Here is a 22,021-nt window from a genome sequence, read left to right as displayed (position 1 = left end):
GGTAATTACGGGGGCTGGTTGGGATGGGCACATGGGGCAATAAAACCGGGTATCCCTCCTCCTCCCATGCTTTTTGGGGGGGTATTTCTTGACCTCAGCGGCAGGAACAGGGTGTAAAAAGTGGCGCTCTGTGAGGCTTCATAAGCTTGCTGAGGTGCGGCAGTCTCACACGGAAGGCGCTCAACAAGCTGCTCCTAGAACAGCAGCAAGGAGAGCGTTCCCGGAGCTTCTTGTAAATTACGTATTACAGGTAGCGATCGGAAGAACACCGGGCTCACGCAGCTGTATATGGAATCTGCTTGTGGAGGCCCGCAGCGGATCCTAGCTGTGAGGCTGTCCGTGGCGCTGGGTACGACTGCGTAATTTACTGCGCATAACTGCGTACACACATAGGCAGTCATGCGTAGTACACTTTTTTTGTTTGTATTTCCCACATCGTCGATTAGTGATAACGCGGGTACCCGCAGCCCGTACGCAATATACGCTCTATGTTGCAGATATCTGCGGCAAAATAGAACATGCTGCGTTCTATTTTCTGTGAGTGGGTTACATAATTTTGACCCGCTAATGTGAGTGGAATGGTGTAATCCAGTGCATTTGATTGCACCCTGTATATTACCATGGCTCAAACGCTTGCGGAAAACACAATTCCTATCCTGTGAGAACAGCCTAAGGTAAATGGCTACCTTTTTATCATGTGACCAGGAACCACTCAACGAGGCCACCGGTCACCGCTCAAGGCTATCTGCGACTTTTGGTAGCCAGGAGCAAGGAGACTTTTCCGGGAGCAAGGTGAAATTTCCCAGGCCCTCCTCCACTGCTGCGCATGTGTCTGGCATTTTGCTGGCGGGCGCATGTGCAGAAGCTGGGGAAGGTCCGTGGAGGTGGATTGCGTCAGGGTTCAAATGCAGAGGCCTCCGGTAAGATGTTTCATCTCCTCTCACCGATAGAATTGGTGAGATGAAACTTTAATATTTTTTTTTTTACTTTTACCATTGGATGACGGCGGTCACGTGACCGGGGACCGCTCTCCTCGTCCCCCTGTGAAACCTCCAGGCTCTTGGCTACCTTTGGTAGCTAAGAGCGGGGAAATTAAAAAATTTCCTGGGCAATCCTCGACTTTTGCGCCTGTGTCCACCATTTTGCTGAAAGGCACATGTGCAGAAGCTGGGGGAAGGTCCGCAGATAAAGATCCGATTATGGGACAAACCTGGGGACCTTATTTATGTAATTTCATCTCCCCTCACAGATACGATCCGTAAGGGAAGATGAAACTTTAAAACTTTTTTACAAACTTTTTTTTTAACTTTATATGATCGCTGTTATCCGATGGATACAGTGATCATGTGACCGGGAACTGCATACAGTGGTCCCCGGTAACATCTCCCCGCATCTTTGACAGCCGAGTGCAGGGAGATTTTAAATTTGCCAGGCTCTCTGGCCTTCGGTGCATACGCAAAAGCCCATGACCGGTTCAGATCGCCGTGGGACATCACAGAGGACAGAATGAGTATTTTCAGTTGCGCTCTTGGATCCAATCTGTGACGGGAGCTGAAACTTTACCTTCTTTTTTACTTTTCCATGATCACCATTATTCATTAGATAATGGCGATCATGGGCCTGAGGACCGCTCGCCGTGGTCCCTGGTGACATCTCCTGCCTACCGGCCACCTGCAATAGCCGGGAGCCAGGAGATTTCAAATCTCCTGGGCCTCCTGTGTGTGATGTCATATGTCTGGTGCGCATGCGCAGAAGGCAGCACCAGACCCTTTCTGGACAAGATCACCGCAGGACATCACGGAGGGCAGGGGTGAGGGTATGATGATCGCATTACCAGGGGGGTGGGGGGTTTCCCCACGGCCCCCCCTGACAGCTGCAGGTTGTCACATTTACAGCCTGCAGGGCTTTAATCCCCAGAGGGGGCATGTTTTTACGGTCCTGTAGATGAAAGCTTAAAAAGCAGGATGTAAAAAGTCTATGTGGTGGTCACTAAGCGGTTAAACCAGAGATTTCCAAAGTGGTCTATATGGACCCCCAGAGGTCGATTTTGACATGCTGGGGGTCCATGTCAGCGAGAAACAAATTTGGGGGTCATCATTAACATCTAGGCATTCTGTAAATGACATAATACACCTTATACGGATTGTGTACATAATACTTATAATAGACATAAACAATTTTATGAAATATTAAAGGGGTAATTTCTATGTAGGGTTCATGCAAAACTTCTTGCGCTCTGGTGATAAACAGACCTGCGCAGTAGCTCATTTACCTATTGTTAGGGTTGTGTTGGCTGGGATCTGTTGTACCACATAGGTTTCTAGCAGCACAGCTCCACAAGTGTGGAATGATTAAGCTGGCTGGGTGTGGTGTTCTCCTGCTAGCCAATCACCACCAGTCTGGATGCAGTTAAATATCCTCCCTCTGCAAGAGGAAGCTGGTTTCCCTTCACTTTAGGGCAGTGATGGTGAACTTACGGCACGCATCGCCCGCTCACCACGATAGTGAATACCGGCAGGGGCTGCGGCTCCCCTACTGGTATTCACTCAGCAGCGCTGATCCCGGCTTACACTGTGATGTCCTCATTCACCGACATCTCCTACTTGGTTGCACAAGAGGAGCGGCACTTCCACGAGGAGGGGGTAAGTATGTGGGTCTTGGGGAGGATGGGGGCCGCTGTGAGGTGTCGCTATCGCTACTGGGGGCCGCTGTGAGGTGTCGCTATCGCTACTGGGGGCCGCTGTGGGGTGTCGCTATCGCTACTGGGGGCCGCTGTGGGGTGTCGCTATCGCTACTGGGGGCCGCTGTGGGGTGTCGCTATCGCTACTGGGGGCCGCTGTGGGGTGTCGCTATCGCTACTGGGGGCCGCTGTGGGGTGTCGCTATCGCTACTGGGGGCCGCTGTGGGGTGTCGCTATCGCTACTGGGGGCCGCTGTGGGGTGTCGCTATCGCTACTGGGGGCCGCTGTGGGGTGTCGCTATCGCTACTGGGAGCCGCTGTGGGGTGTCGCTATCGCTACTGGGAGCCGCTGTGGGGTGTCGCTATCGCTACTGGGAGCCGCTGTGGGGTGTCGCTATCGCTACTGGGAGCCGCTGTGGGGTGTCGCTATCGCTACTGGGAGCCGCTGTGGGGTGTCGCTATCGCTACTGGGAGCCGCTGTGGGGTGTCGCTATCGCTACTGGGAGCCGCTGTGGGGTGTCGCTATCGCTACTGGGAGCCGCTGTGGGGTGTCGCTATCGCTACTGGGAGCCGCTGTGGGGTGTCGCTATCGCTACTGGGAGCCGCTGTGGGGTGTCGCTATCGCTACTGGGAGCCGCTGTGGGGTGTCGCTATCGCTACTGGGAGCCGCTGTGGGGTGTCGCTATCGCTACTGGGAGCCGCTGTGGGGTGTCGCTATCGCTACTGGGAGCCGCTGCGGGGGTGTCGCTATCGCTACTGGGAGCCGCTGCGGGGGTGTCGCTATCGCTACTGGGAGCCGCTGCGGGGGTGTCGCTATCGCTACTGGGAGCCGCTGCGGGGGTGTCGCTACCGCTACTGGGAGCCGCTGCGGGGGTGTCGCTACTGGGAGCCGCTGCGGGGGTGTCGCTACTGGGAGCCGCTGCAGGGGGTGTCGCTATCGCTACTGGGAGCCGCTGCGGGGGTGTCGCTACTGGGAGCCGCTGCGGGGGTGTCGCTACTGGGAGCCGCTGCGGGGGTGTCGTTACTGGGGGCTGCTGGGGGCCGCTGCGGGGGTGTCGCTGCTGGGGGGCCGCTGCGGGGGTGTCGCTGCTGGGGGCCGCTGCGGGGGTGTCGCTGCTGGGGGCCGCTGCGGGGGTGTCGCTGCTGGGGGCCGCTGCGGGGGTGTCGCTGCTGGGGGCCGCTGCGGGGGTGTCGCTGCTGGGGGCCGCTGCGGGGGTGTCGCTGCTGGGGGCCACTGCGGGGGTGTCGCTGCTGGGGGCCGCTGCGGGGGTGTCGCTGCTGGGGGCCGCTGCGGGGGTGTCGCTGCTGGGGGCCGCTGCGGGGGTGTCGCTGCTGGGGGCCGCTGCGGGGGTGTCGCTGCTGGGGGCCGCTGCGGGGGTGTCGCTGCTGGGGGCCGCTGCGGGGGTGTCGCTGCTGGGGGCCGCTGCTGGGGGCCGCTGCGGGGGTGTCGCTGCTGGGGGCCGCTGCGGGGGTGTCGCTGCTGGGGGCCGCTGCGGGGGTGTCGCTGCTGGGGGCCGCTGCGGGGGTGTCGCTGCGGGGGTGTCGCTGCGGGGGTGTCGCTGCGGGGGTGTCGCTGCTGGGGGCCGCTGCGGGGGTGTCGCTGCTGGGGGCCGCTGCGGGGGTGTCGCTGCTGGGGGCCGCTGCGGGGGTGTCGCTGCTGGGGGCCGCTGCGGGGGTGTCGCTGCTGGGGGCCGCTGCGGGGGTGTCGCTGCTGGGGGCCGCTGCGGGGGGGCCGCTGCTGGGGGCCGCTGCGGGGGTATCCCTGCTGGGGGGCCGCTGCGGGGGCGTCGCTATCGCTGCTGGGGGGCCGCTGCGGGGGCGTCGCTATCGCTGCTGGGGGGGCCGCTGCGGGGGCGTCGCTATCGCTGCTGGGGGGGCCGCTGCTGGGGGGCGTCGCTATCGCTGCTGGGGGGCGTCGCTATCGCTGCTGGGGGGCGTCGCTATCGCTGCTGGGGGGGCCGCTGCGGGGGCGTCGCTATCGCTGCTGGGGGGGCCGCTGCGGGGGCGTCGCTATCGCTGCTGGGGGGGCCGCTGCGGGGGCGTCGCTATCGCTGCTGGGGGGGCCGCTGCGGGGGCGTCGGTATCGCTGCTGGGGGGTGGGGCGTCGCTATCGCTGCTGGGGGGGCCGCTGCGGGGTGGGGCGTCGCTATCGCTGGAGGGCGTGCTGGGCAGAGGAGCGGTGCTATCGCTGGAGGGCGTGCTGGGCAGAGGAGCGGCGCTTCCACGAGGAGGGGGTAAGTATGTGGGTCTCAGGGAGGATGGGTAGCCGCTGTGGGGTGTCACTATCGCTACAGGGGGCGTCACTATCGCTACTGGGGGCCGCTGTGATACTGTTATGGGGGGTCACTATTATCGCTGGGGCCGCTCACTATTATTGATGGGGTATGTTTACATGTGGCAGAAATGGGCAGGGCTGTTTCAAAATAGACAGCGTGCAGATTTTGACTGCTTTTTGGATGCAGAAATTCTGCAGAATTTTCTGCTGAGGACATTCTGCAGTATTTCTGTGTCCAAAAAGCAGTCAAAATCTGCACGCTGTCTATTTTGAAGCCGCCCTGTCCTTTTTAGAAAGGCGGGGGTAAAATAGTATGCTGTGATAAGCCCTGCCCTCTGACATGTTGGCACTTTGCAGTAAATAAGTGTGTTTTGGGTTGCAGTTTTGGCACTTGGTGTCTAAAAGGTTCACTGTCACTGCTCTAGGGTTTGTTGGTTTTGTATGCCTGTACATATGGTCTGTGGACAGTGAACAGGGGCTAGTCCAGTGTTTGTGCAGGTGGCCAGACACTAGGTGTGGATAGCACTGTTTTGTGTATATGGTGTGAACAGCGTCCTGTTCTGTATGCCTGTGCAGGTGGCTAGACATTGGGAGTGAACAGTCCTGTTCGGTGGATAGTGTGAACAAGGGCTAGTCCAGGGTTTGTGCAGGTGGCCAGACACTAGTTGTGGATAGCACTGTTTTGTGCATGTGGTGTCAACGTCATGTTCTGTATGTCTGAGCAGGTGGCTAGACATGAGGAGTGAACTGTACTGTTCTATGTGGTTGTGTGTCTGGCATGCTAACCCTAGTGTATTGCTGTGTGATTTGTGTTCTGTTCTGGTTCCGTGTATTAAACCTTGAGGGATAGTCAAGACCGAGGTTCCAGCGTGGGGCCTCCTTTATCGAGGCGATTGCCTTGCTTATTAGGTAGGGTCCTGCCATTCTCCCTGCAGCTTGGGGTCAGTTGTCTTGCTAGCGTAGGGACCCGCAAGACAATGAGGAGCGGCTTGCGGGCCTAAGTAGTTTGGCCAATATACGAACCAATACCTCGTACTTTTGTAGCTATAACATCTGCTTAGGTGTACAGCTATGCATGGCAAGTGAGTGTCGTGAGTAGGTTCCTGTTTGTATCCTTGGTCACGTTCGTGCGGGCCCGGTGTTTGTTTTCCCACACGAATTAAACGCCTATAAAGCTTCTACTGCGCATCATTTTCACGTGAATCGCCACAACCAAGAAGTTTTGCGCAAACTAGAACTATCCGCTTTGTGGTGTGCTATGTTCATGGGCAAGTTTTTACAAATTTTCATACCGGCAGCAAAAAAAAAAATCGATTGCAAATCACTTGAGGTGGAGATTTAAGACTATAACTCACTAATATGAAGCCAAATATTGAACATTTACTATCAGCATCCGGCTCATCCCTCCCTATAACAGCATTATATGTCTATTAATTTTACGCAAAAATTTTACTAGGTTCTGATTTGTTTTGTTCCAATTCCAAATAGTTACTTGCATTTTGTGTCTTTTCAATAAAGATCTGAATAAAAATTGTACGTTTCCTTTTTTTTACAATTGTTTACTCTACAAAAAAGGCTTTGTTCACATGAGCGTGCATTTGCACGTGCGCACAAATCCACGTGTCAATGCACATGCCAAAACACGCATGAATGAAGCTCCATGCAGCATTGCTCTCAATGGGGCCACCGCTGCTGCCGGCGCCCCTATTCAAAGCAATGGCCTGACAGCAACCCCTGCAGTGATATTTGGGGAAGGCCTTAAATATAAAAAATATATATACTCAGGGGCGTGTTTAGCCGCTCCTTCTCCCTGTACTGCTCTGAAGCTTTTTCAGCAGCCGGGGATTTAAAATCCGCGCCTGCTGAAAGGTCTGTGTCTGGATGGAGAAGGTAAGAATCCCTGTGGTGAGACTACAAGTCCCAGCACGTAAGCTCTTCATTGCCCTTCCTCCGCTGGCGTCTCCTCACATGAATGATCAGTATAAGTGGGTCGGCATAGATGTTCCAAAGAACATAATCAGAACATCCAGGGACCAGAGTTCACAACTCAAGATGTTTGCCAAGGTATGCTGCACATCGGGGTTTTGCTTCCTGCCAAGTGACCCCCACTATGTCCCATTCTAGGTGCCGATGTCACCTTTTTGTCACCCTCCAGAAGCTGAAGTTGGTGTTTCCTAGTGCTGTGTATGAACAGAGCAAAGCATGAGATGGGCGAGCTGGTCCAGGCCTGCAAAGCTTACAACATGACTGACCTGGGGATCGTCCACAAGCAGAGGCACTCCAGGTATGTCCTAAACCCAAGGTGGTAGACTCGCTGCCATCCTTACTGATGTCTGAGGATTGTCTGACCTGGGCGTACGTGGCATATGATCCTCTCAACCTCCTTTACATGGCCTGTCAAGGCTAGTGGGAGTTGGAGGCAGCAGATATTTTATGCTCCTTTCCCTATCGAGGGTCAATTCTGTCTCGGCAAGTTGCCCACAGGTTGGGGAATAACATATTGGTGGGGCTTCGGCCACTGGGACCCTCATTAATCCCCAGCTTGCGGCCCTGTGGATTCATAAAGTGCTGATGGCAGAGGATGCAAATACGAACCTTCTCTCCGGGCCTAGAGAAACAAAGATGCTTCTCCTACACCTGCGGCGATTGGCCACATGAGCCGGCCAGTCGGAGTGACATGTAGGGTCTTAGTATGCCGATAAATATTACATACAGGATGCACCAGGTAGACAGAGTAGCCGTCCGGCCATCTCCACTTCTCCTGGCCTGGAGGGTCACCTTGATTGGGGCAAGATAGCTGAACACTTGATCTCTGCTTTCTTCAGAGCTCCCATTGAAGTAGATAGATCATTTTGCTGAGCTGGGAGGACCCCTTCAATGGCACCACTGAGACCATATGCAAATTTCACAGTAAAACTTTGCAGACATTTGTAGAATCGGCCAGCGCATCCGTACGAGTACTGGGGCAGGCTCACACCAGCGTAATTTTATTACATAAAAAAAGAACGTAGCATGTTCTGTTTTACCGTGTATTACGTGCGATGAAGCCCTGCTGTTATCTTTAAACGAAGTACGTACTCAATTACATGGCGTATATGCAGCGTTTATACATAACAGAGGGAAATTTAAACCAAAAAAAACATCAGGAAGACAGTGGTGAGATACGCTCGTGTGTGCCCGGCCTCAGAGATCTGAGGATCTGTTGTGCGCTTGTTACCCTTATTGGTATAAAATGTCCACTAACCCTCATTGCTGACGGACCTTTAGCAGATATTGGGGTTTGGAAGTTGCACCCAAATAATCAGCGTTTCAACCGGGGCCAAAATGCTTGTGATTTAAAGATTTTCAAAGGTCCCTATTTGGGAATCTTGAAAGAAGAGAATTTTCTCTTATAAGTGATTTCCACCGGGAGAGCGAGCTCTGAGCGCGTCATGACATCCACCTCTTGGTGTCTTGTGGATCTCCCTTAGGGCTTTTACCCACTAGCATTTTTTTTTTTTTTAAACACTGATATCTCTACGTTTTTTTCCAATGGGACTTTCTAATGTTAAAATCACAAACTTGCGATTTTTATGCGATGTGATTTTAACATCAGAAAGTCCCATTAAAAAACACAGCGATATCGCGTTAAAAAAATGTGGGTAGAAGCCCTTACATGGGGTGTCGTGTCCGCAGCGCACATTCTATAGCAGATCAGCAGCAGAAAGTCTGCCTCAAAATCCAAACCGCTTGGTTAGAAGGTGAATTCTGCAAGTGTAAACTGCGATACTGCTGACAAGCTGTGCAATTTAACCCCTTAGCGACGGCCCCATAGCGTTTTTACATCCTGCCATTGCAGGAAGTGCATGGAGGGAGATGCAACTTTTTCAGTAGGAAGGTCTACCGTTTCCCCTAATAAAAACCCTAGCTACATTACAAAAAAAACCAAAACATTTTGAGTGGATACAGTGAATTCAACCGCAGCTGGACATGGGCGTCACTCTCGGTTCTGCGGGTCCAGTCCCCACCCCTTGTCTGTCTGAGGTTTAGTGTCTGTTGTGTCGTCAACTGTTTTACAAGTTGCTTCTTTTTGCCTTTTGTTTGTGTAATGCCTAATTATCTTATTCGTTTGTTGGATTTGGTAATGCTGTGTTAGGCTCTTACTGAGCTCTAAGAGCCTAAGAATTTTTTTTTTCTTCTGCAATTTATGCGAGCTTACACAAAATATCTGTAATGTTGAAAAATGTGAATAAAAATCTTTTGAACCAAAAGAAACGAAACATTACATTACCTAATAGGCGCTGTCTCCTCTTCTTCTCCAGCAGTTCCACGGCACTTGTTTGTAGTCTTCAGCCAACGCTTCATGGTCAGGGGATTCAAAAAGCCGCGGTTCTCGAGAACCAATCACTGCAGCGCTCAATGAACCACTCCCAGCCATCACATGAAAGAGGCCAAAGCTTATCCACTTTCAGAGGGAAGAGAGAGTGCAGTCATGGAGGGTGAAGTAGGAGAGAGAGAGAGAGAGTCATGAAGGGGGGGGGGGTGTAGAGAGAGTGCAGTCACAGAGGATGGGGGAGGGAGTGCATTCAAGGGGAAGGGGTTGGGAGAGAGTGCTGTCACAAAGGAAGGATAAGAGTGCAGTCACAGGGGCGAGTTGAATAACTGTCCAGACCAATAAATCACAAGTTTAAAAGTGCGATATGTTGCAAGTGTGATTTGTTTTGTAAAAAGAATGCATCACCTCTCCGCATCATGCGATTTTTTTCACAAGTGAAAATCTCATGTTTCAATAGAAAAAATGCAATTTTTTCCTTTTTCTTGCTGCCAAAGAAAATGATGGGTGATTCTAAAACACAATCATCCAAAAATAGGACATGCAGCGACCTTTCAATCTCAGATTATCAGTCTGAGTTAAAAATTGCTCTTGCATAAACCCGTTACTTTCCCGCAAAACGTCTGACCAAATTGCACCGCTAAGGATGCGTTCACATGTAGCTGATTTGCTCCAGATTTTCAGTGCAGATCTGTAGGTTTCAACCTATAGGCCGGCTTCACATGGGCGATAAAAGCACGCACAAATCTGAACCCCATTCATTTGAATGGGGTTATATACATGAGCCATGTTTTCCCGCATGTCACCACAATGCTATGTGAGAAACACATCACAGCATGTTCTATCCTCCTGCAATATTGCAGCAGCGCTAGTCCCATTGAAACCAATGGGAGAACTCCTCGATCCTCTATGACAGCAGCGACACGGGATTCCTTCATCCCCACGGGGAAATCCCTGTCAGAGGATTGCGGAGTTCTCCCATTGTTTTTAAAATGGCTAGCGCTGCTGCCACCGGCCCCATTGAAAGCAAAGGGGGGAAAGGGATTCCCTGCAGTGATGCGAGGCTGTTTTCACGCCTTACAATTGAATTCACTAACATTCATTTACACAGGACAATTATTACTTATTTTCGTTTGCAAAGGAACATGCCCTGCAGGCGGAAAAATACACCGATATGCTCGCAAAAAAACATCATTCCGTGTACAAAAAACTTGTGCTGAAGGGCACGCTTGTGTGACACCGGCCTAAGGGTGGGTGGTATTACATTGCATTAGTGCTCAGCTGTAGCCTCTCGCTCTCCAATACTTAATGTCACCCATAGGGAAGTGAACACTAGCAGCTGGTTCTCCCACAGGTACGGCTGATCACTGGGGGACCCAGACAGCTTGCAATTAACATATTTTCAGGGACCTTTCTAACAACCGGCACTGGCTGTATTGCAGCATCATACAATTTGGCATTTATCTCTTTGAGATGCATAGAGATGCAGCAGAGCTAAATTTGTCCTATCACAATCCACAAATGGTGTTGCACAAGCAGTAGTAGGACATCTTCAGCTCTGCTACATCTGGTGTAATGGACTCCGTAATAAATGACAGAAAATTAGCATGTTGCAGTTTTGTTTTTCAGATGGGCTGATCATGTGTCATCTTCCTTTTGCGCCGACTGCATATTTCACGCTTTATAATGTAGTAACGAGGCACGATATTCCAGACCTTGGCACTATGTCGGAGGCTTATCCACAACTTCCCCTCCAGGCTTGGCCAGCGGGTAAGAAATGGCTTTGTAGGCTGCCACATGCATTGGTCGTGCCTCTTCTGAACACTTGCTTTACTGCGCTAGGTGTCCAGCATCTTTAAGTATTTGTTCCCTGTGCCCGAGGATGAGAGGGAGTAATAACGTTTGCAAATCAAGTGGACTACATTTCATTTAGGTATGTCTTGTGTTCTGGGCTGTGACGTGGGACCCTTCTGACCAGCGCTTATCTAGCTAATGTTGCCGTTCTTTTCCTAAGGCACAATATTGAGTTGTTTGAAGTTGGCCTGCGGCTTGAGATGAAGTGTGGGTGAAGCTTAAGGATGACAGATGGTCACACTGTAATCTAGTGCTGGTCTACAACCCATCATTGTGGAGCTGTGACTCCCAGCAGCTTATAGACCAGCAGCGTGCCCTGGCCGCTCGCTGCCGACAGTAAAAGCTGGGACCCCGTCATCTGCTAGAATTAGAGCTCACACAGGCATAAGCAGTTTAGCTCCTTGATATACGCACTATATTCAGACTGAAACTGCTCGTATTTACTGGGTATTTTTTTCCTTATTGCTCTTTCTTTTTGCATGCATTTTAAGAAAAAAAATGCAAGAAGGACCAAAGGACTTTTCCTGCCTTCTTGCATAAATACTCCCATAACCTTGCATGGGCACACCATAATTGGGCAGGCTCTAATTTTTTTTCTCCACGCATGTTTGACTACCGCAATGTAAGTCAGTGAGGTCTCAACACTGCGTTATTACACCCATAGAAAAATATGCATGTAACGCACACAGAACATATGCACTTGTGCAATTGTCATTTTAATAAGGAAGGGCCAGAAGTGCTTAGCTGAGTGCTGTGCCCCTTCAGTGATTGGTAGGATCTCCAGACCCCCACCATCGAAACGTAAGAAATGATAGGTACACTTTTAAAGTTTTGGCATGCCATAAGTGCCCTGTGTGTTCAAATAGCCACTACATCAATGGCATGGCGTTCGCCAATCTATCTCCTTATTTCTGGCTGCTGATGGATGTAGATCAACTATCGATGCTCAGAACTTATAATTGTTTGTTATCGCAGTGTATATGATTAAACGGGGCACTTTGGAGAATGAGAGCACAGAAGAGGTGGAGCGGCGCTGGCATCCATATACCAATACAGTGAAGAAAGGGAAGTATCCCAGCATTGAATAGGATTTCTGTGCATTTGTATGTTATGTGTAAATAAAGATTTCTTAAATGACAGTCAACACAACTTCTATTCTACTGGTCATAAAACGCAACCTAACGAGAACAAACAGGGCTATAGTTCCATCCAGTGGGTTATAACTGAACCATGCTGTAGCGGGGGGGCTCAGTACTCCTCTCCTTCGCCCTCCCCCTCCACAGAATCTATTCCCACTTCTTCATAATCCTTCTCCAGTGCTGCCAGATCTTCTCGGGCCTCTGAGAACTCTCCTTCCTCCATCCCCTCTCCAACGTACCAATGCACAAAGGCACGCTTAGCGTACATCAGATCAAACTTGTGGTCTAGCCGGGCCCAGGCCTCTGCAATAGCGGTAGTGTTGCTCAGCATGCATACGGCACGCTGCACTTTGGCCAGATCCCCTCCGGGCACCACGGTGGGGGGCTGGTAGTTGATTCCAACCTGTAGAAACAAAGCAATGGTACAGTTAGCACTAAAATAGTTCTTGGCTGCTGCGGAAGGGGCAGAGCTGCTGCAGGAAGGGGCGGAGCTGCTGCTCGTTTTATTTTTACATTCTCCCTTTTCTCATAAAATTGGAGGCTTCTGTATGCCTGCAGGATGAACCAACTAAAGAGGTAAGTTTCTGATCAGGAGGGAGCCCACGGCTGAGACGCCCCACACAGAGCCAAGCACTGCACTCTTCTCTCCGCCAGTCCTATAAAGTTGACTCTAATGGCAGCTAACGGCACAAATGTTGTTTCACATATATAACACAATGTTTTAGTCTTTCTTACCCCCTCCATCCACATGCTTGCTTTAAAAAAGGTAACAATTAGGACACATTCACACAGCCAAGAATCCTGCATGAGTTTTGTGCATTGCGAGACACACGCATATGAGCTTCACTCCTTTGAGTGGAGTTAGGGCGGACACCTACTGGCGTTTTTTTTCTCCACTGCGCTGCGAGAGTAAATGAAAAGGCTCACAGTGCAGTGCGAAAAAAAAAGACGGCATCCCGCCGGGATATCGCCAGTCTTTTCAATGGGGCCAGCAGCAGTAGCGCTAGCCCCATTGAAAAGATAGGGAGAATGCCGCTGTGGCAGAAGTGCAGAATGATATCCCATTGCCGATCCCCTTGAAAGCAGTGCTTTCTTGCAAGCCCCGCAGTATGATTATCGGGAAGGGCTTGAAATATAAGCCCTTCCCTGAAAATCATCAATAAGTGTTAAAAAATTTTTTTTTTTTAAATTACTCACCTCTCCGCCGCTCAGACACGTCCTCCGGCTGGCTCCCCAGCACTGCTGTCCAGCACTTTCAGCAGGCAGAGATTTAAAAATCCCCGCCTCCTGAAAGGGCTGTGCTGATTGGCTGAGGGCTCAACCAATAGCAGCTAGTGCTTAGCTATTGGCTGAGCGCTCAGCCAATTACAGATTGTGCTTAGCTATGCATTCATGAATAGCACTATCTTAGGTATTCATGCATGAATAGCTAAGCACAATCTGTAATTGGCTGAGCGCTCAGCCAATAGCTAAGCACTAGCTGCTATTGGCTGAGCCCTCAGCCAATCAGCACAGCCCTTTCAGTAGGCGGGGATTTTTAAAACCCCGCCTGCTGAAAGTGCTGGATAGTAGTGCTGGATAGCAGTGTCGGGGAGCCAGCCAGAGAACGCGTCTGAGCGGCGAGTAAATTTTTTTTTTTTTAACACTTATTGAGGATTTTCAGGGAAGGGCTTATATTTCAAGCCTCTCCCCGATAATCATAATGCGGGACTTGCAAGAAAGCACTGCTTTCAAGGGGATCGGCAACAGTGCCGATCCCATTCAAAAGCAATGGGATATCTTTCTGCACTTCTGCCACAGCTGTGGCAGAAGTCCGTGGTACTTTCCCCGCGGTCCCTGCGGGGATGAAGGAAACGCCTGCCACAGCTGTGGCAGAAGTCCGTGGTACTCTCCCTATGTTTTCAATGGAGCTAGCGCTGCTGCCGCTGGCCCCATTGAAAACACTGGCGGTATGCCAGTTCTATTTTGGCGTCTTTCTTGCGCTGCGAGGCAAGAGTTTTCCCTTGCTCTCGCAGTGCAAGAAAGAAAATATCGTCAGTGGGTGCCCACCCTTATTCACATAAGCAATACTGATAAAAATCGCAGCATGTTCAATCTTCTGGCCTCACCCATTGATTTCAATAGGACCTTAAAAGACATCACATGGCACTCGCACATCATGCGATATTTCCCATTGAAATCAATGGGAAACACTTGCGATCCTCTGAAGCGCGTGAAACAAACACCGAAGGATCGGGATTTCACAGAAGTGGCATCAAGTGAAAAATGCATTGGCAAGCGTGAAATAGGGTCGAGTTTCTCGCCTGTGTGAATGTAGCCTTAATCACATTTCCACTGATGGCAGCTCAGACTCAGGGGTCTGTGTAACTCTGCACCCCAACACACCAGACTGAGGGTCACGTTCCGTGAGGTCAAGAAGTGATCTGGAAATGGTTGTGTCAATAAGCCAATCTCTTTATTGTTAAAGGACAATTTAGACTGGACCAGGCAAATGATGCCCGACACTTGTCCCCGCACATGCTAGCTCTTGTGCTGCTGCATGGCAGCTAGTATCCCTGGCTCACAGTGGGGCAGCTGCAGATTTCACTCCTCGCGCCCCCTGCCCCTCTCCATTCACTTAATATAGCGGCTGTTCTGTACTGAACGATCATCATTCAGTGTAAATAGCAGCCGTTCAGTACTGAATGGTCGCTATGTTAAGTCAATAGAGAAGGGCAGGGGAGTGCGAGGAGAGAAATCTCCTCCAGCCGCCCTGCTGCTGGCAGCTCTGTGAGCGAACCAGCAATACTAGCTCCCATGCAATAGCACGAGAGCGAGGACACACAGGGACGAGTGTTGGGCATCGTTTGCCAGACATTCGCCACGTCTAAATGGGCCTTTAGTCCACAATTTGTGAGTAGAGTGACAGTTCTGTATAATGGTAATATTGTTAATGAATATAAAAAATGGCTGTGTAGTCCGTAGAAATGTACCGCAATATAAACATATAAGCCTGATGTTCTCACTGACCAAAGTGTACCAGTAGGATGAATACTGACCTTGAAACCTGTGGGGCACCAGTCTACGAACTGGATGGTACGTTTTGTCTTGATGGTTGCAATGGCAGCGTTGACGTCCTTGGGGACAACGTCTCCCCTGTATAACATGCAGCATGCCATGTATTTGCCGTGGCGAGGGTCACACTTCACCATCTGGTTTGCTGGCTCAAAGCATGCATTGGTTATCTCAGCAACAGACAGCTGCTCATGGTAGGCCTTCTCTGCAGAGATGACGGGAGCGTACGTGACCAGTGGGAAATGAATGCGTGGATACGGAACGAGGTTGGTCTGAAATTCAGTGAGATCAACATTCAAAGCTCCATCAAACCTCAGAGAAGCGGTGATTGAGGACACAATTTGCCCAATGAGACGGTTTAAATTAGTATATGTTGGACGTTCAATGTCCAAGTTGCGGCGGCAGATATCATAAATGGCTTCATTATCTACCATAAAAGCACAATCTGAATGCTCCAGAGTTGTGTGAGTAGTTAATATGGAGTTGTAGGGCTCTACCACTGCGGTGGAAACTTGGGGTGCGGGGTAGATTGCAAACTCAAGCTTGGACTTCTTGCCATAATCTACAGAAAGTCTCTCCATTAGAAGAGATGCGAATCCGGAGCCCGTGCCTCCTCCAAAACTGTGGAAAATGAGGAACCCTTGTAGGCCGGTGCACTGATCAGCCTGCCGGAAAGAACAAATGAATATGGAAACTATCACATAACATCAGAGAATCTCCTGACGAGCCCCGCTGTACAGCCATATAGTGGGTTACGTTGTTAAAGGGGCTGTTCCATTTATAGCGGTTTTGCTGCAGCTCCGTACATTGTGCGGTGGCCTGGGATGGTAGTGCGGGCTGCGTTCCATTCATTACATTAGGACACAGCCTGCAGCAAAACATCTAGAAATGGGACAACCGCTTGTGTAAGATTAAAAAAACACACTGCATATTGCTGCCACAAAAACGTATACTGATGTTTACAACCCAACAGAGGCCATAAAGGACACTTGACCATTGGATGAATGGAGCACTGTGGGTACGGTAAAGAGACAGTCACATTTTTGCCCCTGTCTGCTGTGGGGTCTGGGCAGCATTTTTTCAGGAACCTGCATTTTATTAGTCACAGTGAATGCATAGAGGACTACTTATAGTCCCGCATATTCATGAGCTCCAGGCTAGGTCCGCCTACCCGCCACTAATTGACAGCTCTCTGCTTATTAGGGTGCGTAAAGAGCTGCCACTCATTGGCTGGAGGATGTCGCCTGCAGCTGCTGCACAGATCCATGCAGATATCAGTGTAAAAGGTGTGGCCTCATGGGGCTCTTTTAGAGAGGGCTACAAATAGATGTTGGCAGTCTCTTTAAGCAAATATACTGCAAAAGTAGGCTCCAAAGCTGATGTGAAGGAGTACACAGAGTTAGGAAGGGTCTGGTTTCTCCTGGAAGTAAATGAGGAGACTTATAAGGCTATCCATACTCTCACTAGCCAAGCCAGAAACCTCCTACACACTGATGAGGGCAATCCCCCCAAAACAGCTGTCCATGGATGGTCTTCTGGCTTTGGCCTACAATTCCCAGTCATTGTTATAAGGCTTGTTAAAAGGACTGACAGTGACTTGCATGAATGCAGCCTTCCAATAGGGGGCACTGCAGAGGTATTGTTCTATCTTGTCATTTGAGTATTCAGCAGTACACTCACCAGCTTGCGTATACGATCTAGGACCAAATCAACGATCTCCTTCCCGATGGTGTAGTGTCCCCGAGCATAATTGTTGGCAGCATCTTCTTTACCAGTGATGAGCTGTTCGGGGTGGAAGAGCTGCCGGTAGGTGCCGGTGCGCACTTCATCTAGACCGCAACACATCTGTTAGACGTAATCATCCCAGAAGCCTTAATGCTGAGTAACATGACCTACTCCTAGTTAAAGGGAATGTCCAGCTTTAAACTACTGATGGCCCATGAGTAGTAGATGGGCAGGGGAGTCTACCATATGGGACCCCTGCCGACCAGCGGTTTACCGAGCCACTGCGCTCATGCATAGTGCTGATTTCTGCAGGAAGTGGACAGCTCTGTTTCCACCACAGTAGCCTGAGCTTGGTATTGAAGTAAATGGGACACAGCCTACAATACCAAGCCTGGCAACTGGGGTGGGAACAGAGCTGTCCACGTACACCTGTGCATCATCCACACAAAAAGCCTTCACTTGTATATTTACACATCAAGAATAGAGATGAGCGAACATACTTGTTTAGGGGAATTTCGCAATGGAGCACCGCTTTTTTCGAGTAACTGACTACTCGGGCGAAAAGATTCGGGGGGCGGCGTGGTGGAGCGGGGGGTAGCAGTGGGGAGCTCTCTCTCTCCCCTCCACTCCCCTCTGCAACCCCCCGCTCACCCCCGGCGCCCCCCAAATCTTTTCGCCCAAGTAGTCAGTTACTTGAAAAAAACGATGCTCGATTGCGAAATCGCCCTAAACGAGTACGTTCACTCATCTCTAATCAAGAACATTTGTGATGATAAATTCTGGGTCTAGTGAAGGTGGCACTACTTACCAACCACTGTGGGCTCCAGATCCACAAACACAGCCCTGGGCACATGCTTTCCGGCTCCTGTCTCGCTGAAAAAGGTGCTAAACGAGTCGTCGCCTCCACCGATTGTTTTATCACTGGGCATCTGTCCGTCGGGCTGGATGCCATGTTCCAGGCAGTAGAGCTCCCAGCAGGCATTGCCAATCTGTACCCCCGCCTGGCCGACATGGACTGAAATGCACTCACGCTGCAGGAACAACCAAATGTGTCAGACGTGCGCGGCTCTCCGCAAACTGAAGTTAAAGGGTTTTCTTGAGAAGTTTTTACATTTATGTCGATCGCTCACCCATTGAGTGTCCTGCTGGTTTTGGTCATGTGTCGTACATCATTCACGAATGGCTTGTGAAGGCCAGGAGGATGGGACACGCAACAGACGACTAAAGCGCTCTCCTTTTCTAATTTTATCTGATGTCTGGAAAATCACTTTAATCGTATTTCTTTTGATATCTTTATCCAGGAAGACACTTTAACCCCATAGTGACCGCCCATACGCTTTTTTTTAAACTGAGGTCACTAATGGCCTTTTTAGAGAATACTGGATCGGGATGGGGGGGACAGAACCTGTTCTGATAGCGGGGAAACGAGAAACCACCAATCCTCACTGTTTAACTCTGTACATGCTGTGGTCAGTGTGACAGAGGAAGGAGTCTCCCTCTGTGACCCATCAAATCCCCACATTCTAATCATGGGGTTGCAGAGGCAACTAGTGGACTCCCGAGTCTGCCATCTATGGTGGCCTATGAGGCTCAGTCTCCAGCGGAAGTATAGCAGTGTTATACAAGAACAATCAGAGGCAGCGTTATTCAAGTTCCCTTAGTGGGACAAAAAAAGTGTAAGGCCTTAGTCAGACGGGTGTTTTCTCGCGCGATTTGCGCATGCATAGGCGATTTTTTAAAACCATTGCTTTGCAATGGTATCGGACACATGAGCGCTTTTTATGCGCTCGTCCGATAAATTATAGAACAGAAATCGCAGATCGCACCTATCTGCGATCTGCGATTCCTGTTCTCTTCTCTATATGCGCTCAATGGGGCCGGCGGCAGCAGCGCTGACCCCATTGAGAACATATACTAGACAAATCATTCTTCTCTGCCACAGCTGTAACAGCTGTGACAGAGAAGAACGATGTTTGCCCATTGAATTCAATGCAGCCGGCAATACAGCCGCTCCATTGAAAGCAATGGGCTGCCGGCGTGCGCGGGATGAATTGTCGGGAAGGGCTTAAATATATAAGCTCTTCCCTGCAATTCATCCAGAAATGTGTTAAAATAAAAAATATATATATACTTGCCTTGTCCCGGCAGACGGAGTTCAGCGCGGCCGGCCTGCAGTGGGTGTGAAGGGGGTGTGTGTCAGACCTGTCCCTGATTGGCTCAGCGCTGAGCCAATCAGAGGCAGGTCTCACTCACACCCATTCATGAATTCATGAATGGGTGTGAGTGAGACCTGCCTCTGATTGGCTCAGCGCTGAGCCAATCAGGGGCAGCTTTGAGTCACACCCCCTTCTCACCCACTGCAGGCCGGCCGTGCTGAACTCCGGCTGCCGGGACAAGGTGAGTATATATATTCTTTTTATTTTAACACATTTCTGGATGAATTGCAGGGAAGGGCTTATATATATAAGCCCTTACCGACAATTCATCACACGCACGCCCGCAGCGCATTGCTTTTAATGAAGCCGGCTATATTGCCGGCTCCATTGAATGCAATGCGCTGGACAGCTCCGGCCCGTTTCTAATGAAACGCAGCTAGGAGCAGATTTTCAGGCGATTTTTGGGCCCCGGTCACGCGATTTGCGGATGCCCATCCGTCATGCGATCCGCAAATCGTGCGAAAAAACGCCCGTGTGACTAAGGCCTAAAAAAGTAATTAAAATTTGAAAAAAGTAATCCCCTCTTTACTATTTAAATGACAAAAAAATCATCATAAATATGGTATCGCTGCGCTGGTAATCACCCACAGAAAAAAGGTGCTACATTATTTAACCCCTACAGTGCACGCCGTGAAAAAACATGGTGAAAATAGCCAATTTTGCATATCTTGTCTCACAAAAAAGGGATAGAAAGTGATCAAAAAGTCAGAGATCATCAAATGGTACCAATAACGAGTACAAGTCGTCCCGCAAAAAAACCCGAAATCTCAAACAGTTCTGTTGGCGAAAAAAAATTGTTAGGGGCAAACTTGTATGCGACGATACAAAAAAAATAAATAAACTATTTTTTTAAAAAGTGTTTAAAAGTAGTAAGCTATGGAAAAAGATTTATATAAGGGCTCTTACCCACTTGTGTTTTTTTAACGCTGCGTTTTTTAATGCAAATGTCAATGGGACTTTCTAATGTTAAAAATTAGAGATGAGCGAGCATACTCAATAAGGCAAACTACTCGAGCGAGTAGTGCCTTATTCGAGTATCTCCCCGCTCGTCTCTAAAGATTTGGGGGCCGGCGGGGTATAGGAACAGAGGGGAGATCTCTCTCTCCCTCTCTCCCCCCCGCCGCAACTCACCTCTCACCCCGCCGGCAGCCGAATCTTTAGAGACAAGTGGGCAGGTACTCGAATAAGGCATTACTCGCTCGAGTAGTTAGCCTTATCGAGTATGCTCGCTCATCTCTATTAAAAACACATCGCAAGTTTCCGCTTTGTGATTTTTGTGCGATGCGTTTTTAACATTAGAAAGTCCCACTGACAATCGCGTAAAAAAACGCAGCCCTAAATGCGTTATTGATGTAATTTTAGTGACCCCCAGAATTATTTTACCGCACAGTGAACGCCGTAAAAGAAATCAAAAACATACTAGAATTGCAGATTTTGTTAATCTCGCCTCTAGAAAAAAAAAGGAAAAAATAGTGATTAAAATGTCATCTGTTCCCACTAACGGCAACGATGACTCCTGGAGCTCTGGAGATTTACCGTCACGGCTCTTGGAATGTGAAAACACAAAAACAAATCTTTACACAAAAAAAGCGCTTTTAATGTACAAAAACAGCAAAACAAAAAAAAATAAACTTGGCACCACCGGAATCATGCCAACCCGAAGAATACTTATTATGCCGATCACACTGAAAGCGAAAAATAAAAACGTGGAATTTCTTCCCCCAAATCCTCCAAAAATATGATAAATGTTATACAACACTATATGAACCCCAAAACCTCTATAAATTTGGTCTCATCGTAATCGTTCCGGCCCGCAGAATAAAGTCATGTTCGCCACAGCGTTTACACCAGAGAAAAGAAAAAAAACAAAGTTGGTGGAGTTTGGTTTTTCCTTTTATTTCACTTCACTTGGAGACTTTTAACGGTTTCTTCAGTACATTATATGGTATCACTGAAAAATGCAACTTGGTCCACAAAAACCAGCAACAACTACAAGCCGTCCGACGGATAATAGAAGAGTCAGGATTTTATGAAAGTGAGGAGGAAAAACCAAGAAGAGACGAGTCCGTAAGGGGTTAATATGGCCGTTAAAAAACCATACCGCGGGTGGCAACCGTACTACACGCCCACGCGCCTCCAGCCAATCACAGCCCGCCTCTACACGCCCGTTCAGCCAATCGCACGGCCCTGCGCTCCGCTGCAAGTGATGGCTAATTCGCACTTTTCCTTGTCTCTCTCTACATTGCACCTCCGAGCTGCGGGGCCGCTTGGCGCCATCCCGGTGTTGGGAGCCTCGTCTTACCATTGTAATCTCCGCAGATCCGTGTATTGATGCTTTAGGGTCACTACCGCGCCTCTCACACTGCCGCTCCTCTAAAACTGCCGCTTCTCCCGCTACCTGCCGCTGTTTTTAAAACCTCCGAGGTGCGCTCGAGCATGCCTTTCCTTGCTGATTGGATGAAACTACAAAGTGGGCGGGGTAACAACTCTAGTCAGTTACTTCACGAGCGTGTAGTAACGGTTTTCTACTGGTACCGCACACCGGCTGTGATTGGTTGCTATGCTGCTTGCACAGCTGTGATTGGTTGGCTGGTCATGGACCACTGCGCGGGAAGTTTCCTTCTGACGGTAGCGAATGGCTCAGTGATGTGGGAATGGAAGCGAGTGATTGCTGGCCTTCCGCCTCACATCTCCATGGCCCCCTAAACCACGTCAATGACATGAATCCGCTGCACTACTTGTACCATTACCTCATTCCAATAAGGAT

General features: G+C 49.9%; 1 protein-coding gene and 1 pseudogene across 1 annotated transcript; one reads left to right on the top strand and one right to left on the bottom strand.

The window, feature by feature from the left end:
• The first annotated feature begins 6,835 nt into the window (after positions 1-6,835).
• LOC136595267 (U3 small nucleolar ribonucleoprotein protein IMP4-like) lies at positions 6,836-12,282 on the top strand (annotated as a pseudogene).
• LOC136612377 (tubulin alpha chain, testis-specific) lies at positions 12,282-21,623 on the bottom strand. The gene is made up of 5 exons (XM_066592681.1): positions 21,557-21,623; positions 17,847-18,069; positions 16,994-17,142; positions 15,298-15,978; positions 12,282-12,662 (listed from the first exon to the last, which is right to left on the bottom strand). Exons 1-5 carry the CDS (start codon positions 21,557-21,559, stop codon positions 12,369-12,371), a joined length of 1,350 nt encoding a protein of 449 aa, XP_066448778.1. The 5' UTR covers positions 21,560-21,623; the 3' UTR covers positions 12,282-12,368.
• Between the last annotated feature and the right edge of the window lie 398 nt (positions 21,624-22,021).

The sequence above is a fragment of the Eleutherodactylus coqui genome, chromosome 1 (assembly GCF_035609145.1).
Source record: "Eleutherodactylus coqui strain aEleCoq1 chromosome 1, aEleCoq1.hap1, whole genome shotgun sequence".
NCBI classification, from domain to species: Eukaryota; Metazoa; Chordata; class Amphibia; order Anura; family Eleutherodactylidae; genus Eleutherodactylus; species Eleutherodactylus coqui.
Note: the sequence above shows the minus strand (reverse complement) of the source record. Positions and strands in the feature narration are given on the sequence as shown.

Coding starts and splice junctions, on each gene's coding strand:
- LOC136612377 (XM_066592681.1), bottom strand. Junction 15,979..16,993: donor TAGATCGTATACGCAAGCTG/GTGAGTGTACTG, acceptor TCTTTCCGGCAG/GCTGATCAGTGCACCGGCCT. Junction 12,663..15,297: donor GGTGCCCCACAGGTTTCAAG/GTCAGTATTCAT, acceptor TTGTTTCTACAG/GTTGGAATCAACTACCAGCC.